General features: G+C 34.0%; 2 protein-coding genes and 1 non-coding gene across 5 annotated transcripts; 2 read left to right on the forward strand and 1 right to left on the reverse strand.

Annotated features, from left to right (window-relative positions):
* Window positions 1–606: 606 nt before the first annotated feature.
* LOC121999308 lies at window positions 607–1,149 on the forward strand. The gene has a single exon (XM_042554008.1). The coding sequence runs from the start codon at window positions 607–609 to the stop codon at window positions 1,147–1,149; it is 543 nt and encodes a 180-aa protein (XP_042409942.1).
* Window positions 1,150–5,677: 4,528 nt separating this feature from the next.
* Window positions 5,678–12,043, reverse strand: LOC122001239 (protein WVD2-like 3). Of its 3 annotated transcripts, none has more exons than XM_042555886.1 (6): window positions 11,902–12,043; window positions 8,303–8,672; window positions 7,774–7,859; window positions 7,605–7,698; window positions 7,448–7,519; window positions 5,678–6,814 (listed from the first exon to the last, which is right to left on the reverse strand). In XM_042555886.1, exons 2-6 carry the CDS (start codon window positions 8,666–8,668, stop codon window positions 6,731–6,733), a joined length of 702 nt encoding a protein of 233 aa, XP_042411820.1. In that variant the 5' UTR covers window positions 8,669–8,672; window positions 11,902–12,043; the 3' UTR covers window positions 5,678–6,730. The 3 variants fall into 3 exon arrangements, with proteins under 3 accessions (XP_042411820.1, XP_042411821.1, XP_042411819.1); XM_042555887.1 differs by having other exon boundaries at window positions 5,678–6,252; window positions 11,883–12,037; XM_042555885.1 differs by having other exon boundaries at window positions 11,883–12,037.
* Window positions 9,919–9,991, forward strand: TRNAA-AGC. Its single transcript has one exon. It is a non-coding gene; the product is annotated as a tRNA-Ala (tRNA).
* Window positions 12,044–13,056: the final 1,013 nt, after the last annotated feature.

Below are 13,056 nucleotides of genomic sequence, written 5' to 3' on the forward strand. Positions count from 1 at the left end.
CCGACTAAAATCGGGAACAGGATCGGGTACAAAAGTTCTACCCGACGGGCTTCCCGACCCGACCCGAATATATTAATAATAATTTTTAATTCAACTTTTTTAAAAAAAATAATATAAAAAATAGGTTTAAAAATTAAAATATCAAACTTTAACTGCAGTATGATTTTAAAAAACATAAAAAGAAAAATAGAAAAATAACTAAACAGTAATTCAGTAAAGTAGCAAACTAGGGTTCCGTTGTTACGCATCTCAATTCTCAAATTCTCATTCACTTCTCGATTCGTCCTTGTGCGAACCCTAGAATCGCTGCTCAGGAAGGCGGCTGCTTGAGGATCGAGGCGCAATGACGAACAATTGGCTTGCTGGTGAGCGTCTCGTGATTCCTTCTGGAGAAAATCCCATCTTTGGAGGATTGGATCGCAAATATTTGGTAGATGATTTCGTAGGGTTTCTCGATCCCTCGCCGTCTCATTAGATAGTTTTCCCGGGAGGATTTAGGGTTTAAGTCGGGAGATTCGGTGGATTGTTCTATTTGGTGTGAAATTCAGCTTGTTGTTCGAGCATCTTCCTTTGATCGGAAAAGGGTGATTAGCTAGAGCAGAAAAGATGAAGCTGAGGAGCAAACCAGATGAAGATGAGGCTGACTTCTTCCCTTGCCCTCCGAGGGAAAACTGGTCTGTTGGGTTGATCAAATTCATCTCTTTTCTGGTCATATTCATGGACGGGGTCGTCATAGGCTTGTCAGCGAGTGGTCGCTTCACCCGTTCCTTCAATTCACAGACCGAAATCTTTTTCCCGAGTACAATGTACATGGCCAACTGTGATAAGGAGTTTTTGAGCTTCAAGAGTTTTGTGACTCCTGAGCATTTGATGCATAGTATGACAGATGAAGAGATATTCTGGAGAGCTTCTATGGTGCCGAAGATGGAAGAGTATCCATTTCAAAGGGTGCCAAAGGTGGCCTTCATGTTCATGACAAGAGGGCCTCTGCCCTTAGTGCAATTGTGGGACAGATTCTTCAAAGGCCATGAGGGGCTGTATTCAGTATATGTCCACACACTTCTTGATTACAAACTTAATGTCTCCGAAAGTTCTGCGTTCTACGGTCGGCAGATCCCTAGCGAGGTGAGATTCATCTTTTGTTTTTGAAATGATGTCTCCTGTGTATACTTAGTATCAAAGGTTAAAATCATAATTGAAGTGCTACCCACTGCCGTGTCAAGCTTTGCAGATGCATGAGGCTTTCACTGGTTTTATTATTCCTAGCAATCTACTCTTCTTATTCCAAGCAATCTACTCTTATTATTCGATCGAACTGATATTGAACCCAAAATGCTACTGTATAATAAAAATATTTGAACATTCGGGATATCATCTCCCTACCCGACGGGATCCCGAACATTCGGGATCCCGAACATTCGGGTCCCGACACTTGTCGGGTACGGGATCGGGAAAAAAATTGATTCCCAATTTTTATCGGGACGGGAATTGGGTAAGATGGTTACGGGACGGGTCCCTACCCGATTCCACCCTTACTCACCATAGCCCAAAAGTTTATCCAAAGAACGCCTGCTTGTTGAATCCAAACATAAACCTGAATCTAACACAAAGTTAAATATAACCCTAAAATTGAACCTAATTCATCTCACAAAAATTGTAGGATTACCTGATTGAAAATTTAGATCGGGTGAGATTACTAAGGAATAGAAATCTAAAAGAGAATCAAATTTGAAATTCAAATTCAAAATTAAATTCATAATTAAAATTAATTCAAATTCAAAATTAAATTCATAATTCAAATTAAAATTAAATTCGTAATTAATATTATTTTTTCAAATGAAATTAACTCAAAATTATTTTTCAAAAATTAATTAACTAAAAATTATTTTTTTTTTCAATTAGAACTTTTAAAAATTATTTTAAAATCTTTTAAAACTTAATTTCAAAATTATTTGAAAAATTATTTAAAAATCTTTTAAAACTTAATTTCAAAACTATTTTAAAAACTTTAAAAAAATTATTTTAAAAATCTTTTGAAACTTAATTTCAAAATTATTTGAAAAAGTCTTTTAAAAAATCATTTTAAAAATCTTTTAAAACTTAAATTCAAAATTATTTGAAAAGTCTTTTAAAAAATCATTTTAAAAATCTTTTAAAACTTAAATTCAAAATTATTTGAAAAGTCTTTTAAAAATCTTTTAAAACTTATTTTCAAAATTATTTGAAAAATCTTTTAAAAAATCATTTTTAAAAAATCTTTTAAAACTTATTTTCAAAATTATTTGAAAAATCTTTTAAAAAATCATTTTTAAAAAATCTTTTAAAACTTAATTTCAAAATTATTTTAAAAATCTTTTAAATAATTATCTAAAATCTTTTAAAACTTAATTTCAAAATAATTTGAAAAATATTTTAAATAATTATCTAAAATATTTTAAAACTTAATTTCAAAACTTATTTGAAAAAGTCTTTTAAAAATCATTTTAAAATCTTTTAAAACTTAATTTCAAAACTTTTGAAAAAGTCTTTTAAAAATTATTTTAAAAAATCTTTTAAAACTTAATTTCAAAAATATTTGAAAAATATTTTAAAACTTAATTTCAAAATTATTTGAAAAGTCTTTTAAAAATTATTTGAAAAAATCTTTTAAAACTTAATTTCAAAATTATTTGAAAAATCTTTTAAACAATTATCTAAAATCTTTTAAAACTTAATTTTAAAATTATATGAAAAATTCTTTTAAATCTTTTAAAAAATTCTTTAAAAATTAGTTGAAAAATATTTTTAATACCAATTTTAAAATCAATTTCAAAATATTTTAAAAATTATTTCAAAATTACTTTCAAAATATTTTAAAAATCATTTCAAAATTACTTTAAAAATCTTTTAAAATACCAATTTCAAAATATTTTAAAAATTATTTTAAAAATCTTTTTAAACTTAATTTCAAAATCATTTAAAAAATTATTTGAAAAATCTTTTGAAAATCAATTTCAAAATCATTTAAAAATTATTTGAAAAATCCTTTGAAAATTCATTTCAAAAATCTTTTGAAAATCCATTTCAAAATCATTTAAAATTTTTTGAAAATAATTTCAAAATATTATTCAATTAATTTCAGAATATTATTTAATTAATTTCAAAATATTAATTAATTTAAAAGGGTTTAAAAATCTTTAATTCTCAAATCATATTATAAAATTATGATTGCAAATGTTAACTCCAATTAATTTTCACTATAGTCTCAAAGTTTAATGTTTACTAATTTGAAATTCAAACTTATATTTTCAATAGTTTTATTAACAAAGTTAACTTTATCTAACACTCACTCATAAGCTAAACATGTCTGAAAACCTAGAATGGGTGAGATGGAAAATTAGGCAATAAGCAAGTAGCTAAAGATTAGATAGTTGGCGAAGGAAATGGAGATTGTAAGATTGATCAAAACAATTTGGATAATTTAACATCTATTTAACCTGACTCATGCTTGGACTTAAGGACCAACTAAATTTAAATAAATAACCTAAATTAAATAGTTACTCCCTCTTCGTCCTAAAATTTAACAAGTTCTTGCTCCTATTTTTTTCAAAATTAAGTTTTTTTTAAGCTAAGTACCTTTTTTAACTGAAGCTACATTTTCCAAATTCAATCTTTGCAAAAGACTTAGCTAAATGATTCATATAGCAACTTTCTAACTTTCTCAAACTTAGCTAACCTTGAAATCTAACTTTACAAATTTTTGCTAAAATATTTTTCTAAGTTACCTCTTAGATTCATTCCTTACTTAGCTAAAAGTATTAAAAGCATATACTTGCAAAATTTAACTCATTGCTTTCAAAATATTTCTGCTAAGTAAAAAGAGACTTCAAATTTTTTTAGCTCCAAAAAAAAAAAAAATTCTTTAAAATCTAGCTAAGTTTTTCTTCTAACAAATTTTCAAAATTTAGCTAAGTATCTTTCAAAAAACAACTAAGTTTCAAAAGAAGTCAACCATATATTAACCTTTTAAACTTAGGTGAAAAATATTCCTTTTAAGTCATCTTTCTCCCTTAGCTAACAGTTTTTCAGTAAAATTTAATTATAAGCTAAGTGTTACACAAGCATTTTTTCCCTTCTTTCAAAGCCAAATCTGTTTTTCTAAAAAGTTAAAACTTGTTTTAAACTGGCTTGTTTTTGATAAATGGCAAAGGGGGAGAGTAGGAAAATTCAAAAGTAAAAGAAAGTCTAATTTAAAAAGAAAGCCCTGTATTAAAGGGGAGCTTCACAAAGTTTAAGTGTTAGCTTAAGTTATGCTTGTATTTGAAATTTATATACTTAAGCTTGCTCACTTAAACCTTTTAAATATATTTATGCATTTGTTTTACTTAACTTTGAATTTCAGTTGCCATAATCAAAAAGGGGGAGATTGTTGGTGCGGGAAGCATCCGACGATCGAACTTGAGTTTTGATAATAACAAAGGATTCAAAGTTAAGGTGTGTGGTAATCTAACAGTCTGAATGAGATTGCAGGAAAGTCCTAAGTGTACTTAGGCAAAAGCCCTAACTGTGGTTAGGCAAGGTGAAAACCCTAGGGGGTGGTAACCCTAGGTCATAGGGGGTGATAACCCTATGCGGAAAGTCTTGGTGGGTCGAGAGCTTCAGGCAAAAATCCTAGGGGGGGTAACCCTAGGTGGAAAGTCCTGGGGTCGCGAACCAGGTGAAAGACTGGACCAGCCGGGAAGCGGAAGTCCAGCAGAAAGTCCGGAAGCTTCGAACGCTGAGCAAAAGTCCAGTCGATCTGGAGGATCGTACTGACAACAGGTAAATCTCCTGAGTGGAGTAGGTGAGGACGCGTTCCCCGCAGAGGGAACAGTAGACGTCGGGTCAACCTAGGGTTTCCGGTTGGAAATCCAAAGTCAGACCCGGATAGTCCGGAGACTATCATCATATTCTATTATCATATCTATATTGTTGTTTTGTGCTAACTTGGTTTTGCAGGGTATGTGTTTGGGACTAACACTTTTTGCAGGACCAAAGGAGCACAACTTAGCCTCGGATGCAAAGCTGAGCTGGCTGTGAAGCAAGCTTGGAGGCACCTTGAAGTAAGCTCAAGGCGCCTTGGACTGGTGGATGAAGGCGCCTTGAAGGGATAAGTCACGACCAGTTCAGGCTTGATCTACGCGGGCGACTCGGCCATCCTGGAGGCGCCTTGGATGGATTTCAAGGCGCCTTGAGCACTATATAAAAGCAGCACTCGACCAGCAACTCGAAAGCACTTCCTCTAAGCAACCTTTCTTTAACGTGCTGTCAACGAGACGACCCAGAAATGCTGTGAATACTTCCCGACGACCCGGAGCTTCAAATCTGATATTTCCTAAGCGTCGTTGGTATTTTTAATTACTGTTTTAAATTGTATTTAGCTTGTAATAATTTCGTGCTTCTAGTTGTTGTCCACGGAAAGCGATCAAGGATTGCGGACCTTCGAGTAGGAGTCGCTACAGGCTCCGAACGAAATAAATCCCTTGTGTTTGTGTGTTTGTTTTTATTCCGCTACGTTTATTTACTCGACTGCTTTTACGATTCCGAAATGAACAAAATAACCGCGAGCGCTATTCACCCTCCCTCTAGCGCTTCTCGATCCAACACATAATAGCAATATCTCAACTAAGTGAAATTTGGATTGAGCTAGTCTTGGAGATACTTAGCAAACCATCCTTGATCACTGTGCTTTCATTTTGCTTTTCTTTTTTGTGTACAAAAACTACTGATGATGTTGCACTAGGCAAAATCACAACAAATCACTCTTGGTTTTATCATTATATTGATCACCTCAATCTAGAAGGTCTATTTGCTATGGAGGTAGAAAGCAGCTTTCGAGGAAGATTTGCAAAAGCCATGGCAAAACTAACCTCCTGTAGTTTGTTTATCTAAGCGGAAGCGATTTAGGCTTAACTTGCTTCTGTCCGAAACCGAGGAGAGGCAGGTGGTGTTCCATGATGTGCACCATGGAGACATAGATCACCGGACAACACAAGTATTGCCACAGCCTTATCTTTGATCATCGAGGTGGTGCAATGACCGAAGGAAGGTGATAAACAACCTGCTCAGCAGGAGTTGATGACAAAAATCTTCGTCTGGTCAGACTGGGTGAGCAACCGGGTGTGATTGTGCCCGCCTTCGTAAGTGACAATCATCATCGAAGGGTCTTCCAAGCACCTTTCAACATGTTTCCTTGCAGGGCAACCCCTCATGCTGCTGCATTTGTAATATCCCCTGCATTGTTTTTTCAGTAAACTTAAGCAAACCTTCACTAACAAAAATTAGCAGTCCTCATCATAACTAAAATGTTGTAAGCTGAGAAGCCGCCGAGTAGTGTAAAATTCTTGAAGCATGAGACTTATTCCTTAACGTGTTTATGGATTTTTGGATTGGTTAAAGTGTACTTCCAATTAGGTAAATGTGCTATTAAGAGAATCAAAACTACTGATGCAAAGAGGAGAAAAAAGGTTTATGGGCCGGAAATACTTCAGCCAAAAGTGTATAAATGCAAATAAGCACAATCAAAGTATTTTGCTTATCAGTTATCACATGGATTGGAAAAAAAAAAAAAAGGAGGAATAGATTCAGTTGGAAAGGAACCTTAAGATAAGTAAGCAAAATTGCCAATTCTGTGAACTAGTCGAAGGGGCAAAACGGTTGAGTTTTAGCGAAAGGTTACTGACTCAAACTGAAATAGCGATAAACAACTAATCTAGATAAACCTAAGTGCATGATTTGGGTGTGCTTTGAATGATAATCTCTTCCTCAACTTTTTCAGAGCTGCCTCTTGCTCTTCCTGATGAATCAGACAGTTAAGAACTTAACCATGATCAATGCCCATGCATTTGCAATCAAACTGAAGAAACATAAATTGTTCACCATAAGTATTGCTGGGAAGTATTATCCGCTAATGTTTGTTTGAAAACAACTTCTCTGTCATCCTTTCTTTAATTTAAGATTGTTTGAATTAAATTGTATTAATGTTTAGGCCAAACATGTATTGATCATCTGCTAAATACTAAAATAATTATTCAAGAAACCTAAAATCATATGTTACTGATACTGTAAACTTTTGAAATTGGTCACCTGCCAAGCCTCTTCCATTTCTCTGTTGTATCTGCAAAGTTAATAGTAGGGAAATCCAAAATATACGTGACCTCATTAGTGTAGACGTAAAGCAGACGATGAGCACAACCCATCAAATATATTATGTTTTAACAAATTCGTATTAGTTAATTAGTGCAATTCATGTTGGTTTTCAGAGACCAATGTTTTAACAAATGCAAGGTAAATATGGAGAAATGAAATATTAACACCATCTCAGAAGGATTCATGCTAAAAATAGTAAAAAATATTCCAATGTGCACACCAGCGTACACATTGGCAACTTATATACACCAATAGAGAGTATTAACAGAAGAAAGCGTACCCGGATCCTAGCTTCAGACTGATTTTTTTCTGCCTCCAAAGCTAGGTGTTTCTGTTCCAACTTGGAGTAGAACTGAAGAAATCAGAGGAAAAATGATTAAAATTAAACTGATTAAAATGAGAACACTAAAATTAGACTTAGTACATAGAGATGGTACCTCCTTTCTCTTGTCTGCACGCTCACTGCATCTGAAACTAGGGGCAGTTGCTACAGTTGTTTTGCCTCTCAAAGTTCTTACAGATGGTGTAGCTCTATGATATAAGTTCAGGAGCAATTAATAAATAGACAGTATAAATAGAGTAGAAGATATAATTATATAAGGATACAAAGCAAAAGAGTGAGACTCTTCTTCATCTGCTTGCGTTGCATTATGAAGTTGCAAAGGCTTCCTGGATGTGAGAAGTGAGTTTCTCTGCAATACCAACAGGATTAGATTCACAATTGATCATTCTTTAGATTTCCCAATTACATTTCCAGAAGAATTTGAGATGCTTTCAAGAATAGAATAAGCCATATAAATTTGGATTCAAAACTTGTGATCTTCTTGATCTGTTGATAGGATGCATGCATCGAGAATGGTGAAAAGTTCCTTCTTTTTTCGCAAAATCACTTGAGAATATACAGGATCACAATGCAGATCACATCAATACATTCAGGACAAGCTAAGTACAAAACCTAGTAATATGATATATGAACTGCTTAATAGATTTCTAGGAATGCTCTAATTTTTATCACAAGTTGATAGTTTGAAGTAAAATAAAAGTCATCCTTAAAAAATTCAGATGTCATTCAGGGACACAATAAGAAATAACATCATGGACAATTAAGCAGTTTTTATACCAATGGATAGGTCACCTGAGGCTTGTTTGTGATATTTCTGGACTGGAGATATTCTACAGTTGCGTGTTTGCCTGCATTCACAGTTACAGAAATGATAGAGTGATGTCCACCAGAAGCACGCTTTTCAGTTGCAAGAGTGAAAGGCTGAGGAACAGTGCGGTTAGACTGTGAATTTCCAGAATTAGCTGGTTTCAGTGCAGCTGACTTTTTTTGATTTAATGACTTGTGAATAATGTGCTTATTTTCTGCTGTATCGTCATCCACACACAGATCACTGAGAAGAGGCAGTTCTTGTTGCCTATGAGAATTCTCATCATCTAGCATCCTTACTGCATGGTCTGACTTTCCATCAAAAGCCACTTTAATGATTTCCCCACCCATTAACCTGCCATAAGAACCAACATAATGAAAATATAACAATGTGCACAGAATGATTGGCCAAAATTTTATCATATTGACGGTTGGGAAAAGAAACATAAAAATTAGAAGAATACCTACGTACTAGAATCTTAAACATCTAGCAATCTCAATAGCTATGGGAATTTCCTCAGGATTCTTAACAATTAAGAAATTATAAAATGTAGAACTGAAAGTTTGCTTCACAAAATTCTGTCAAATATTTCAGTTTTTCCATTGCAAGAGGGGCTGGGCTGGCTAAAGTTACCAACAACATGCGTGTGCAAGGCTAATCACATCATATAGACAAAACAAAAGGAGAAAATATAAGAGCAAATGGCTCAAGAAACATAAGTTGGTGTCACAAAGAAAATCCAATTGTCTTACAGTAGCAAGAATAACTAAAACAACTGAGTGATTAATTTTGTTAATTTGATTCATTAAACAAAAAAAAATACCGAGAAACTGCACTATTTCACTGTTTATTACACAAGAAAAAAGAAGTCCATTATACAAGATGTTAACACAACAAGTGCTATGTAAAATGAGATGGCCGGCAAATTATATTAGGATTTCCTTGAGAAGATATTAAGGGAATATAGCTTAGATGGTAGAGCACTTACTTAACATAGCATGTGAGCGATGGGGATAAATATTCCACATCTTCAATTTTTGACTTCTTTTAATGGAAAAATATAACCTTGAAGTCACAGGTTTGAATCGCGGAAACAACTTTTTGCAAAATGCAAGGTAAGATTGCAGACAATAGACTCAATATAATTCAACCCTTCCCCGGGACTTGTACTAGCGAGAGCTTCATGCACTCGACTACTTTTTTTTTTTTTTTGTGGAAAAATATCTTTTATTATAATTATCAAAAGTTTCACTAAAAATGGTTAATTCAACACGCATGGAAATATTATTAAAAAAAAAAGGGGATGTAGCTCAGATGGTAGAGCGCTTGCTTAGCATGCGAGAGGTATGGGGATCGATACCCCACTTCTCCACATTTTCATTAAATTTTTTGGAAAATCTTTCATAAATAAGCTGTACAAAGTGAAAAAAAAAACTTCAGATAAAGGAACACATAGTACATATAGAAATGAAAAATAAAAATGAGAGTTAACTAATAATGGAAAATTCAACATTAAGTTATCTTAGCAATTTGAGGGAATTTTTCAGGATTTTAGACAGGTAGCACACCATGTATTCAAACTTTTCCAATGAAAAAGAATGGGGATGTAGCTCAGATGGTAGAGCGCTCGCTTAGCATGCGAGAGGTATGGGGATCGATACCCCACTTCTCCAAATTTTTATTATATTTTTGGGAAAATCTTCCAGCTTGTTTGACTTCAATTTCCCTTTACAACACCAAAATAGAAGATCTAGTTACGATTGGAGCTAAATTTTTGTATCTTCATGATCCTTAGTCATACTTATTCAATTGGAAGACAGGATCCCGTTCAAAAAAATTATGTTTCACGACTATATAATCCATTTTTGTTTTTAATAAATAGAAATGAATTTCTAATAGGCTTTGGATACAAATCGTGAGAATGTATGTTCTTGAAAAAAATAAACCGAAGGAACGAATAGTACATATAGAAATGAAAAATAAAAATGTGAGTTAAGTGTTCGAACCCCAGCTACGGCGTATTTGCAAGAATTTTTCCTCCAAATGCGGGGGCGTAATCAAAGGATGCTAAGCTTCTGGGTTGATTGTCGCGTGCGTTTCCCGATTTACCCGATGGCCGGTAGGAAACTTCCGTGGGACCGGACTGATCACCCCAGGAATAGTCAATGAGGCTAACTGAGATTATCATTTTTTCCCCCCAATGAAAAAGAGAGGGAATGTAGTTCAGATGGTAGAGCACGCTCTTAGCCTACTAGAGATATGGGGTTTGATACTTCACTTTTCTAAATTTCTGTTGTATTTTTTGGAAAATCTTTCATAAATAAGCTGTACAAAGAAGAACTACATAGTACATGTAGAAGTGCAAAAATAAAAATTAGTTAACTGAGTAATGGAAAATTCAACATTAAGTTATCTTAACCAATTTTGGGAATTTCTTCAGGATTTTAGACAGGTAGCACACCATTCATCCAAACTTTCAAGGTGGTAACCACCATACACGTCCTAATTTTTTGTGTTTTATCATTTAGTATTTAGAGATTTGACTAAGGCAAAAGGTATGAAGTTAAAAGGTTACGACTCATAAAACATCAAAAACATCATGAGGTGCTACAAAGAGAATCTGACTTAGTTGTATAAAAGAAGAATAAACCGAAATTTAGTAATTAGTATATTTAGTTTTTTTTTAACCAGAAAAAGAATACTAAACCAGTCATGAGGATTATACCCTTCAGATAGCTCTATGTGAGAAAGAATATAGCAACTGCAGAAGATGTTAGCCTAACAGTACCAGCAAGTGATAGATACAATATTAAGAATAGCTTCAAATTCTTAGAAGACCAGCAAGTAACATGGGATAATGTACTGATTAGCTTTCAATCGTCATAACTACATTTCATTAAGGGGTGTAGCTCAGATGGTAGAGCTAGAGGCATGGGAATCAATACCCTGCATCTCCAGTTTTTTTTTTTTTTATTTTAATCAGAGCGGAAAGAAATTGGAACAGGATGCTAAATCGAAACAGGAAGCCACTATTTTTTTCGGCACAACCATAATTTGAAAGATTTTAACCATTAGCATAAAAATTACCGTCACATTGTGAATATTTCGAATCGGAGAGAAAGTGACAAGCATAAACACCGACTCATAAAGAAGAACAGTATGCTTATTCATACCCTAGAATTAATTGAACCAGCGTCTGCAACTCTCAATTATTAGCTACCCAAACTCCATAGAGATGCCCCATCGAAGCAGTAAAAGTGCTACTAAACCCACAGAAGTAGGAAGAAAAGGGAAAAGAAATTACTGCACAGATCTAAAATATTCACAATGTCGAGGAAGAAAAGATTGCGTCAAAACAATTTGTCGAGGAGAAAAGACTGCATTCAAAACTGTTCCTGGTGCAAAGAAATCCAGCAAAATTCCAAGCAAAGAAAGAAGATTCTAAATGTGAATCCCTCGTCCGATTAAGAACACTCACAAATTACTTTTCGCTCGCTCCAATATTTGATTCCAAAGAAAACCAAGGTGCCAAAACCTAACGAGACAGAGGGGGAAAAAACCAACCAATGGCTTGCGATTTCACCTTCCTCCGCCTCAACTATCCTTCACTTTCTCCTTATCCCACCGCTGCCGTCCGCCGGCCCCTTCGCTTTCCTATCCGCTTGCGAGTTGCGAGCTTGGCTGTACTCCTCTCCACGGCGTTACAGAGTGGAGATGCTCCCTGTTACGCCATTTATAGCACCGCATCGCCGTTTAGCGACGTAAGTTAACGGCGGTCGGTGGAACCTTCCCGCGTTATGCATTCGAGTTGTTCGCAGGTAAATCTGGTCCCTCGTGTCGTTTCGAGAGCGGTAAGACTACCTCCATCTGGGGGTCGTGGCGGGACCCTCACGTCAATCCGGCAGGTAACCCGACGCGCGAACTACTTTTAAATATACTTTCTGCACTTATTGTTTATACTCGACATTGTACCCGAATTTTAATTGATCACTTTCGATACTTTGCCTATCACGGTGCCAGTAAAACGGTTGAATTTTTTCAAAGTGAGTAACTTCCATTCAAAATTTTCCTTTTTTTTAGTGACCGCCGACACGTAACGACCGATATGCCACGGCTGACTCTAGGACAAATAACGGGACAGAAACGGGAAAACTGATCGCCAGTTCCGCTACTATAGCAGCAGGACTCCGTTATATTACCGCTACGATAATATATCAGGATTTTAGTAGCGTACTTAATTTCTCTCTTGCGAGTTTTGCGTAGTTTAGGGGTTACACCAAATATCTTAAATTCCTTCATTTTAAAGGAAAATATTTATTTTATTTTTTTAAGTTTTGATAATCCATCGATTCTTTTATTTTTAAATTTTTAAAATTTTTAAAAATAAAAAATTCTGTAAATCATAAATTCAAAACCTATAAATACATATATATTATATTCCGTGCATAATTAAAATTATTTATCTTAATAGTATAACCCAAAAAGAAAATCTAAACCTATAAAAAAAATCTTAATACTTAAACTCATTATAATCTAACTTCTAAATTTTAAAATTTTAACCATAAATACATATAATATATCCCGTGAACATCTATAATTTTTAATCTGAAACACTATAATCTAAGAGGGAAGTCTAAATCCTATAGGAAAAGTCTTATTAACTCAAAATCGTTATAATCCTACTCCTAAATCCTAAAATTTTGAACCCTAAATATATATAATATATCTCAAAATAAAA

This window comes from Zingiber officinale, chromosome 7A (genome assembly GCF_018446385.1).
Source record: "Zingiber officinale cultivar Zhangliang chromosome 7A, Zo_v1.1, whole genome shotgun sequence".
Lineage (NCBI taxonomy): Eukaryota > Viridiplantae > Streptophyta > Magnoliopsida > Zingiberales > Zingiberaceae > Zingiber > Zingiber officinale.

Excerpts from the sequence above, each read along its gene's own strand:
- LOC121999308 (XM_042554008.1), top strand. The coding sequence starts at position 607 with ATGAAGCTGAGGAGCAAACCAGATGAAGATGAGGCTGACTTCTTCCCT.
- LOC122001239 (XM_042555886.1), bottom strand. The coding sequence starts at position 8,668 with ATGGGTGGGGAAATCATTAAAGTGGCTTTTGATGGAAAGTCAGACCAT. Across the intron at positions 7,699-7,773 it reads GAGTCTCACTCTTTTGCTTT|AGCTACACCATCTGTAAGAA; the intron begins GTATCCTTATAT and ends CTTATATCATAG. Across the intron at positions 7,520-7,604 it reads GTGCAGACAAGAGAAAGGAG|TTCTACTCCAAGTTGGAACA; the intron begins GTACCATCTCTA and ends TGATTTCTTCAG.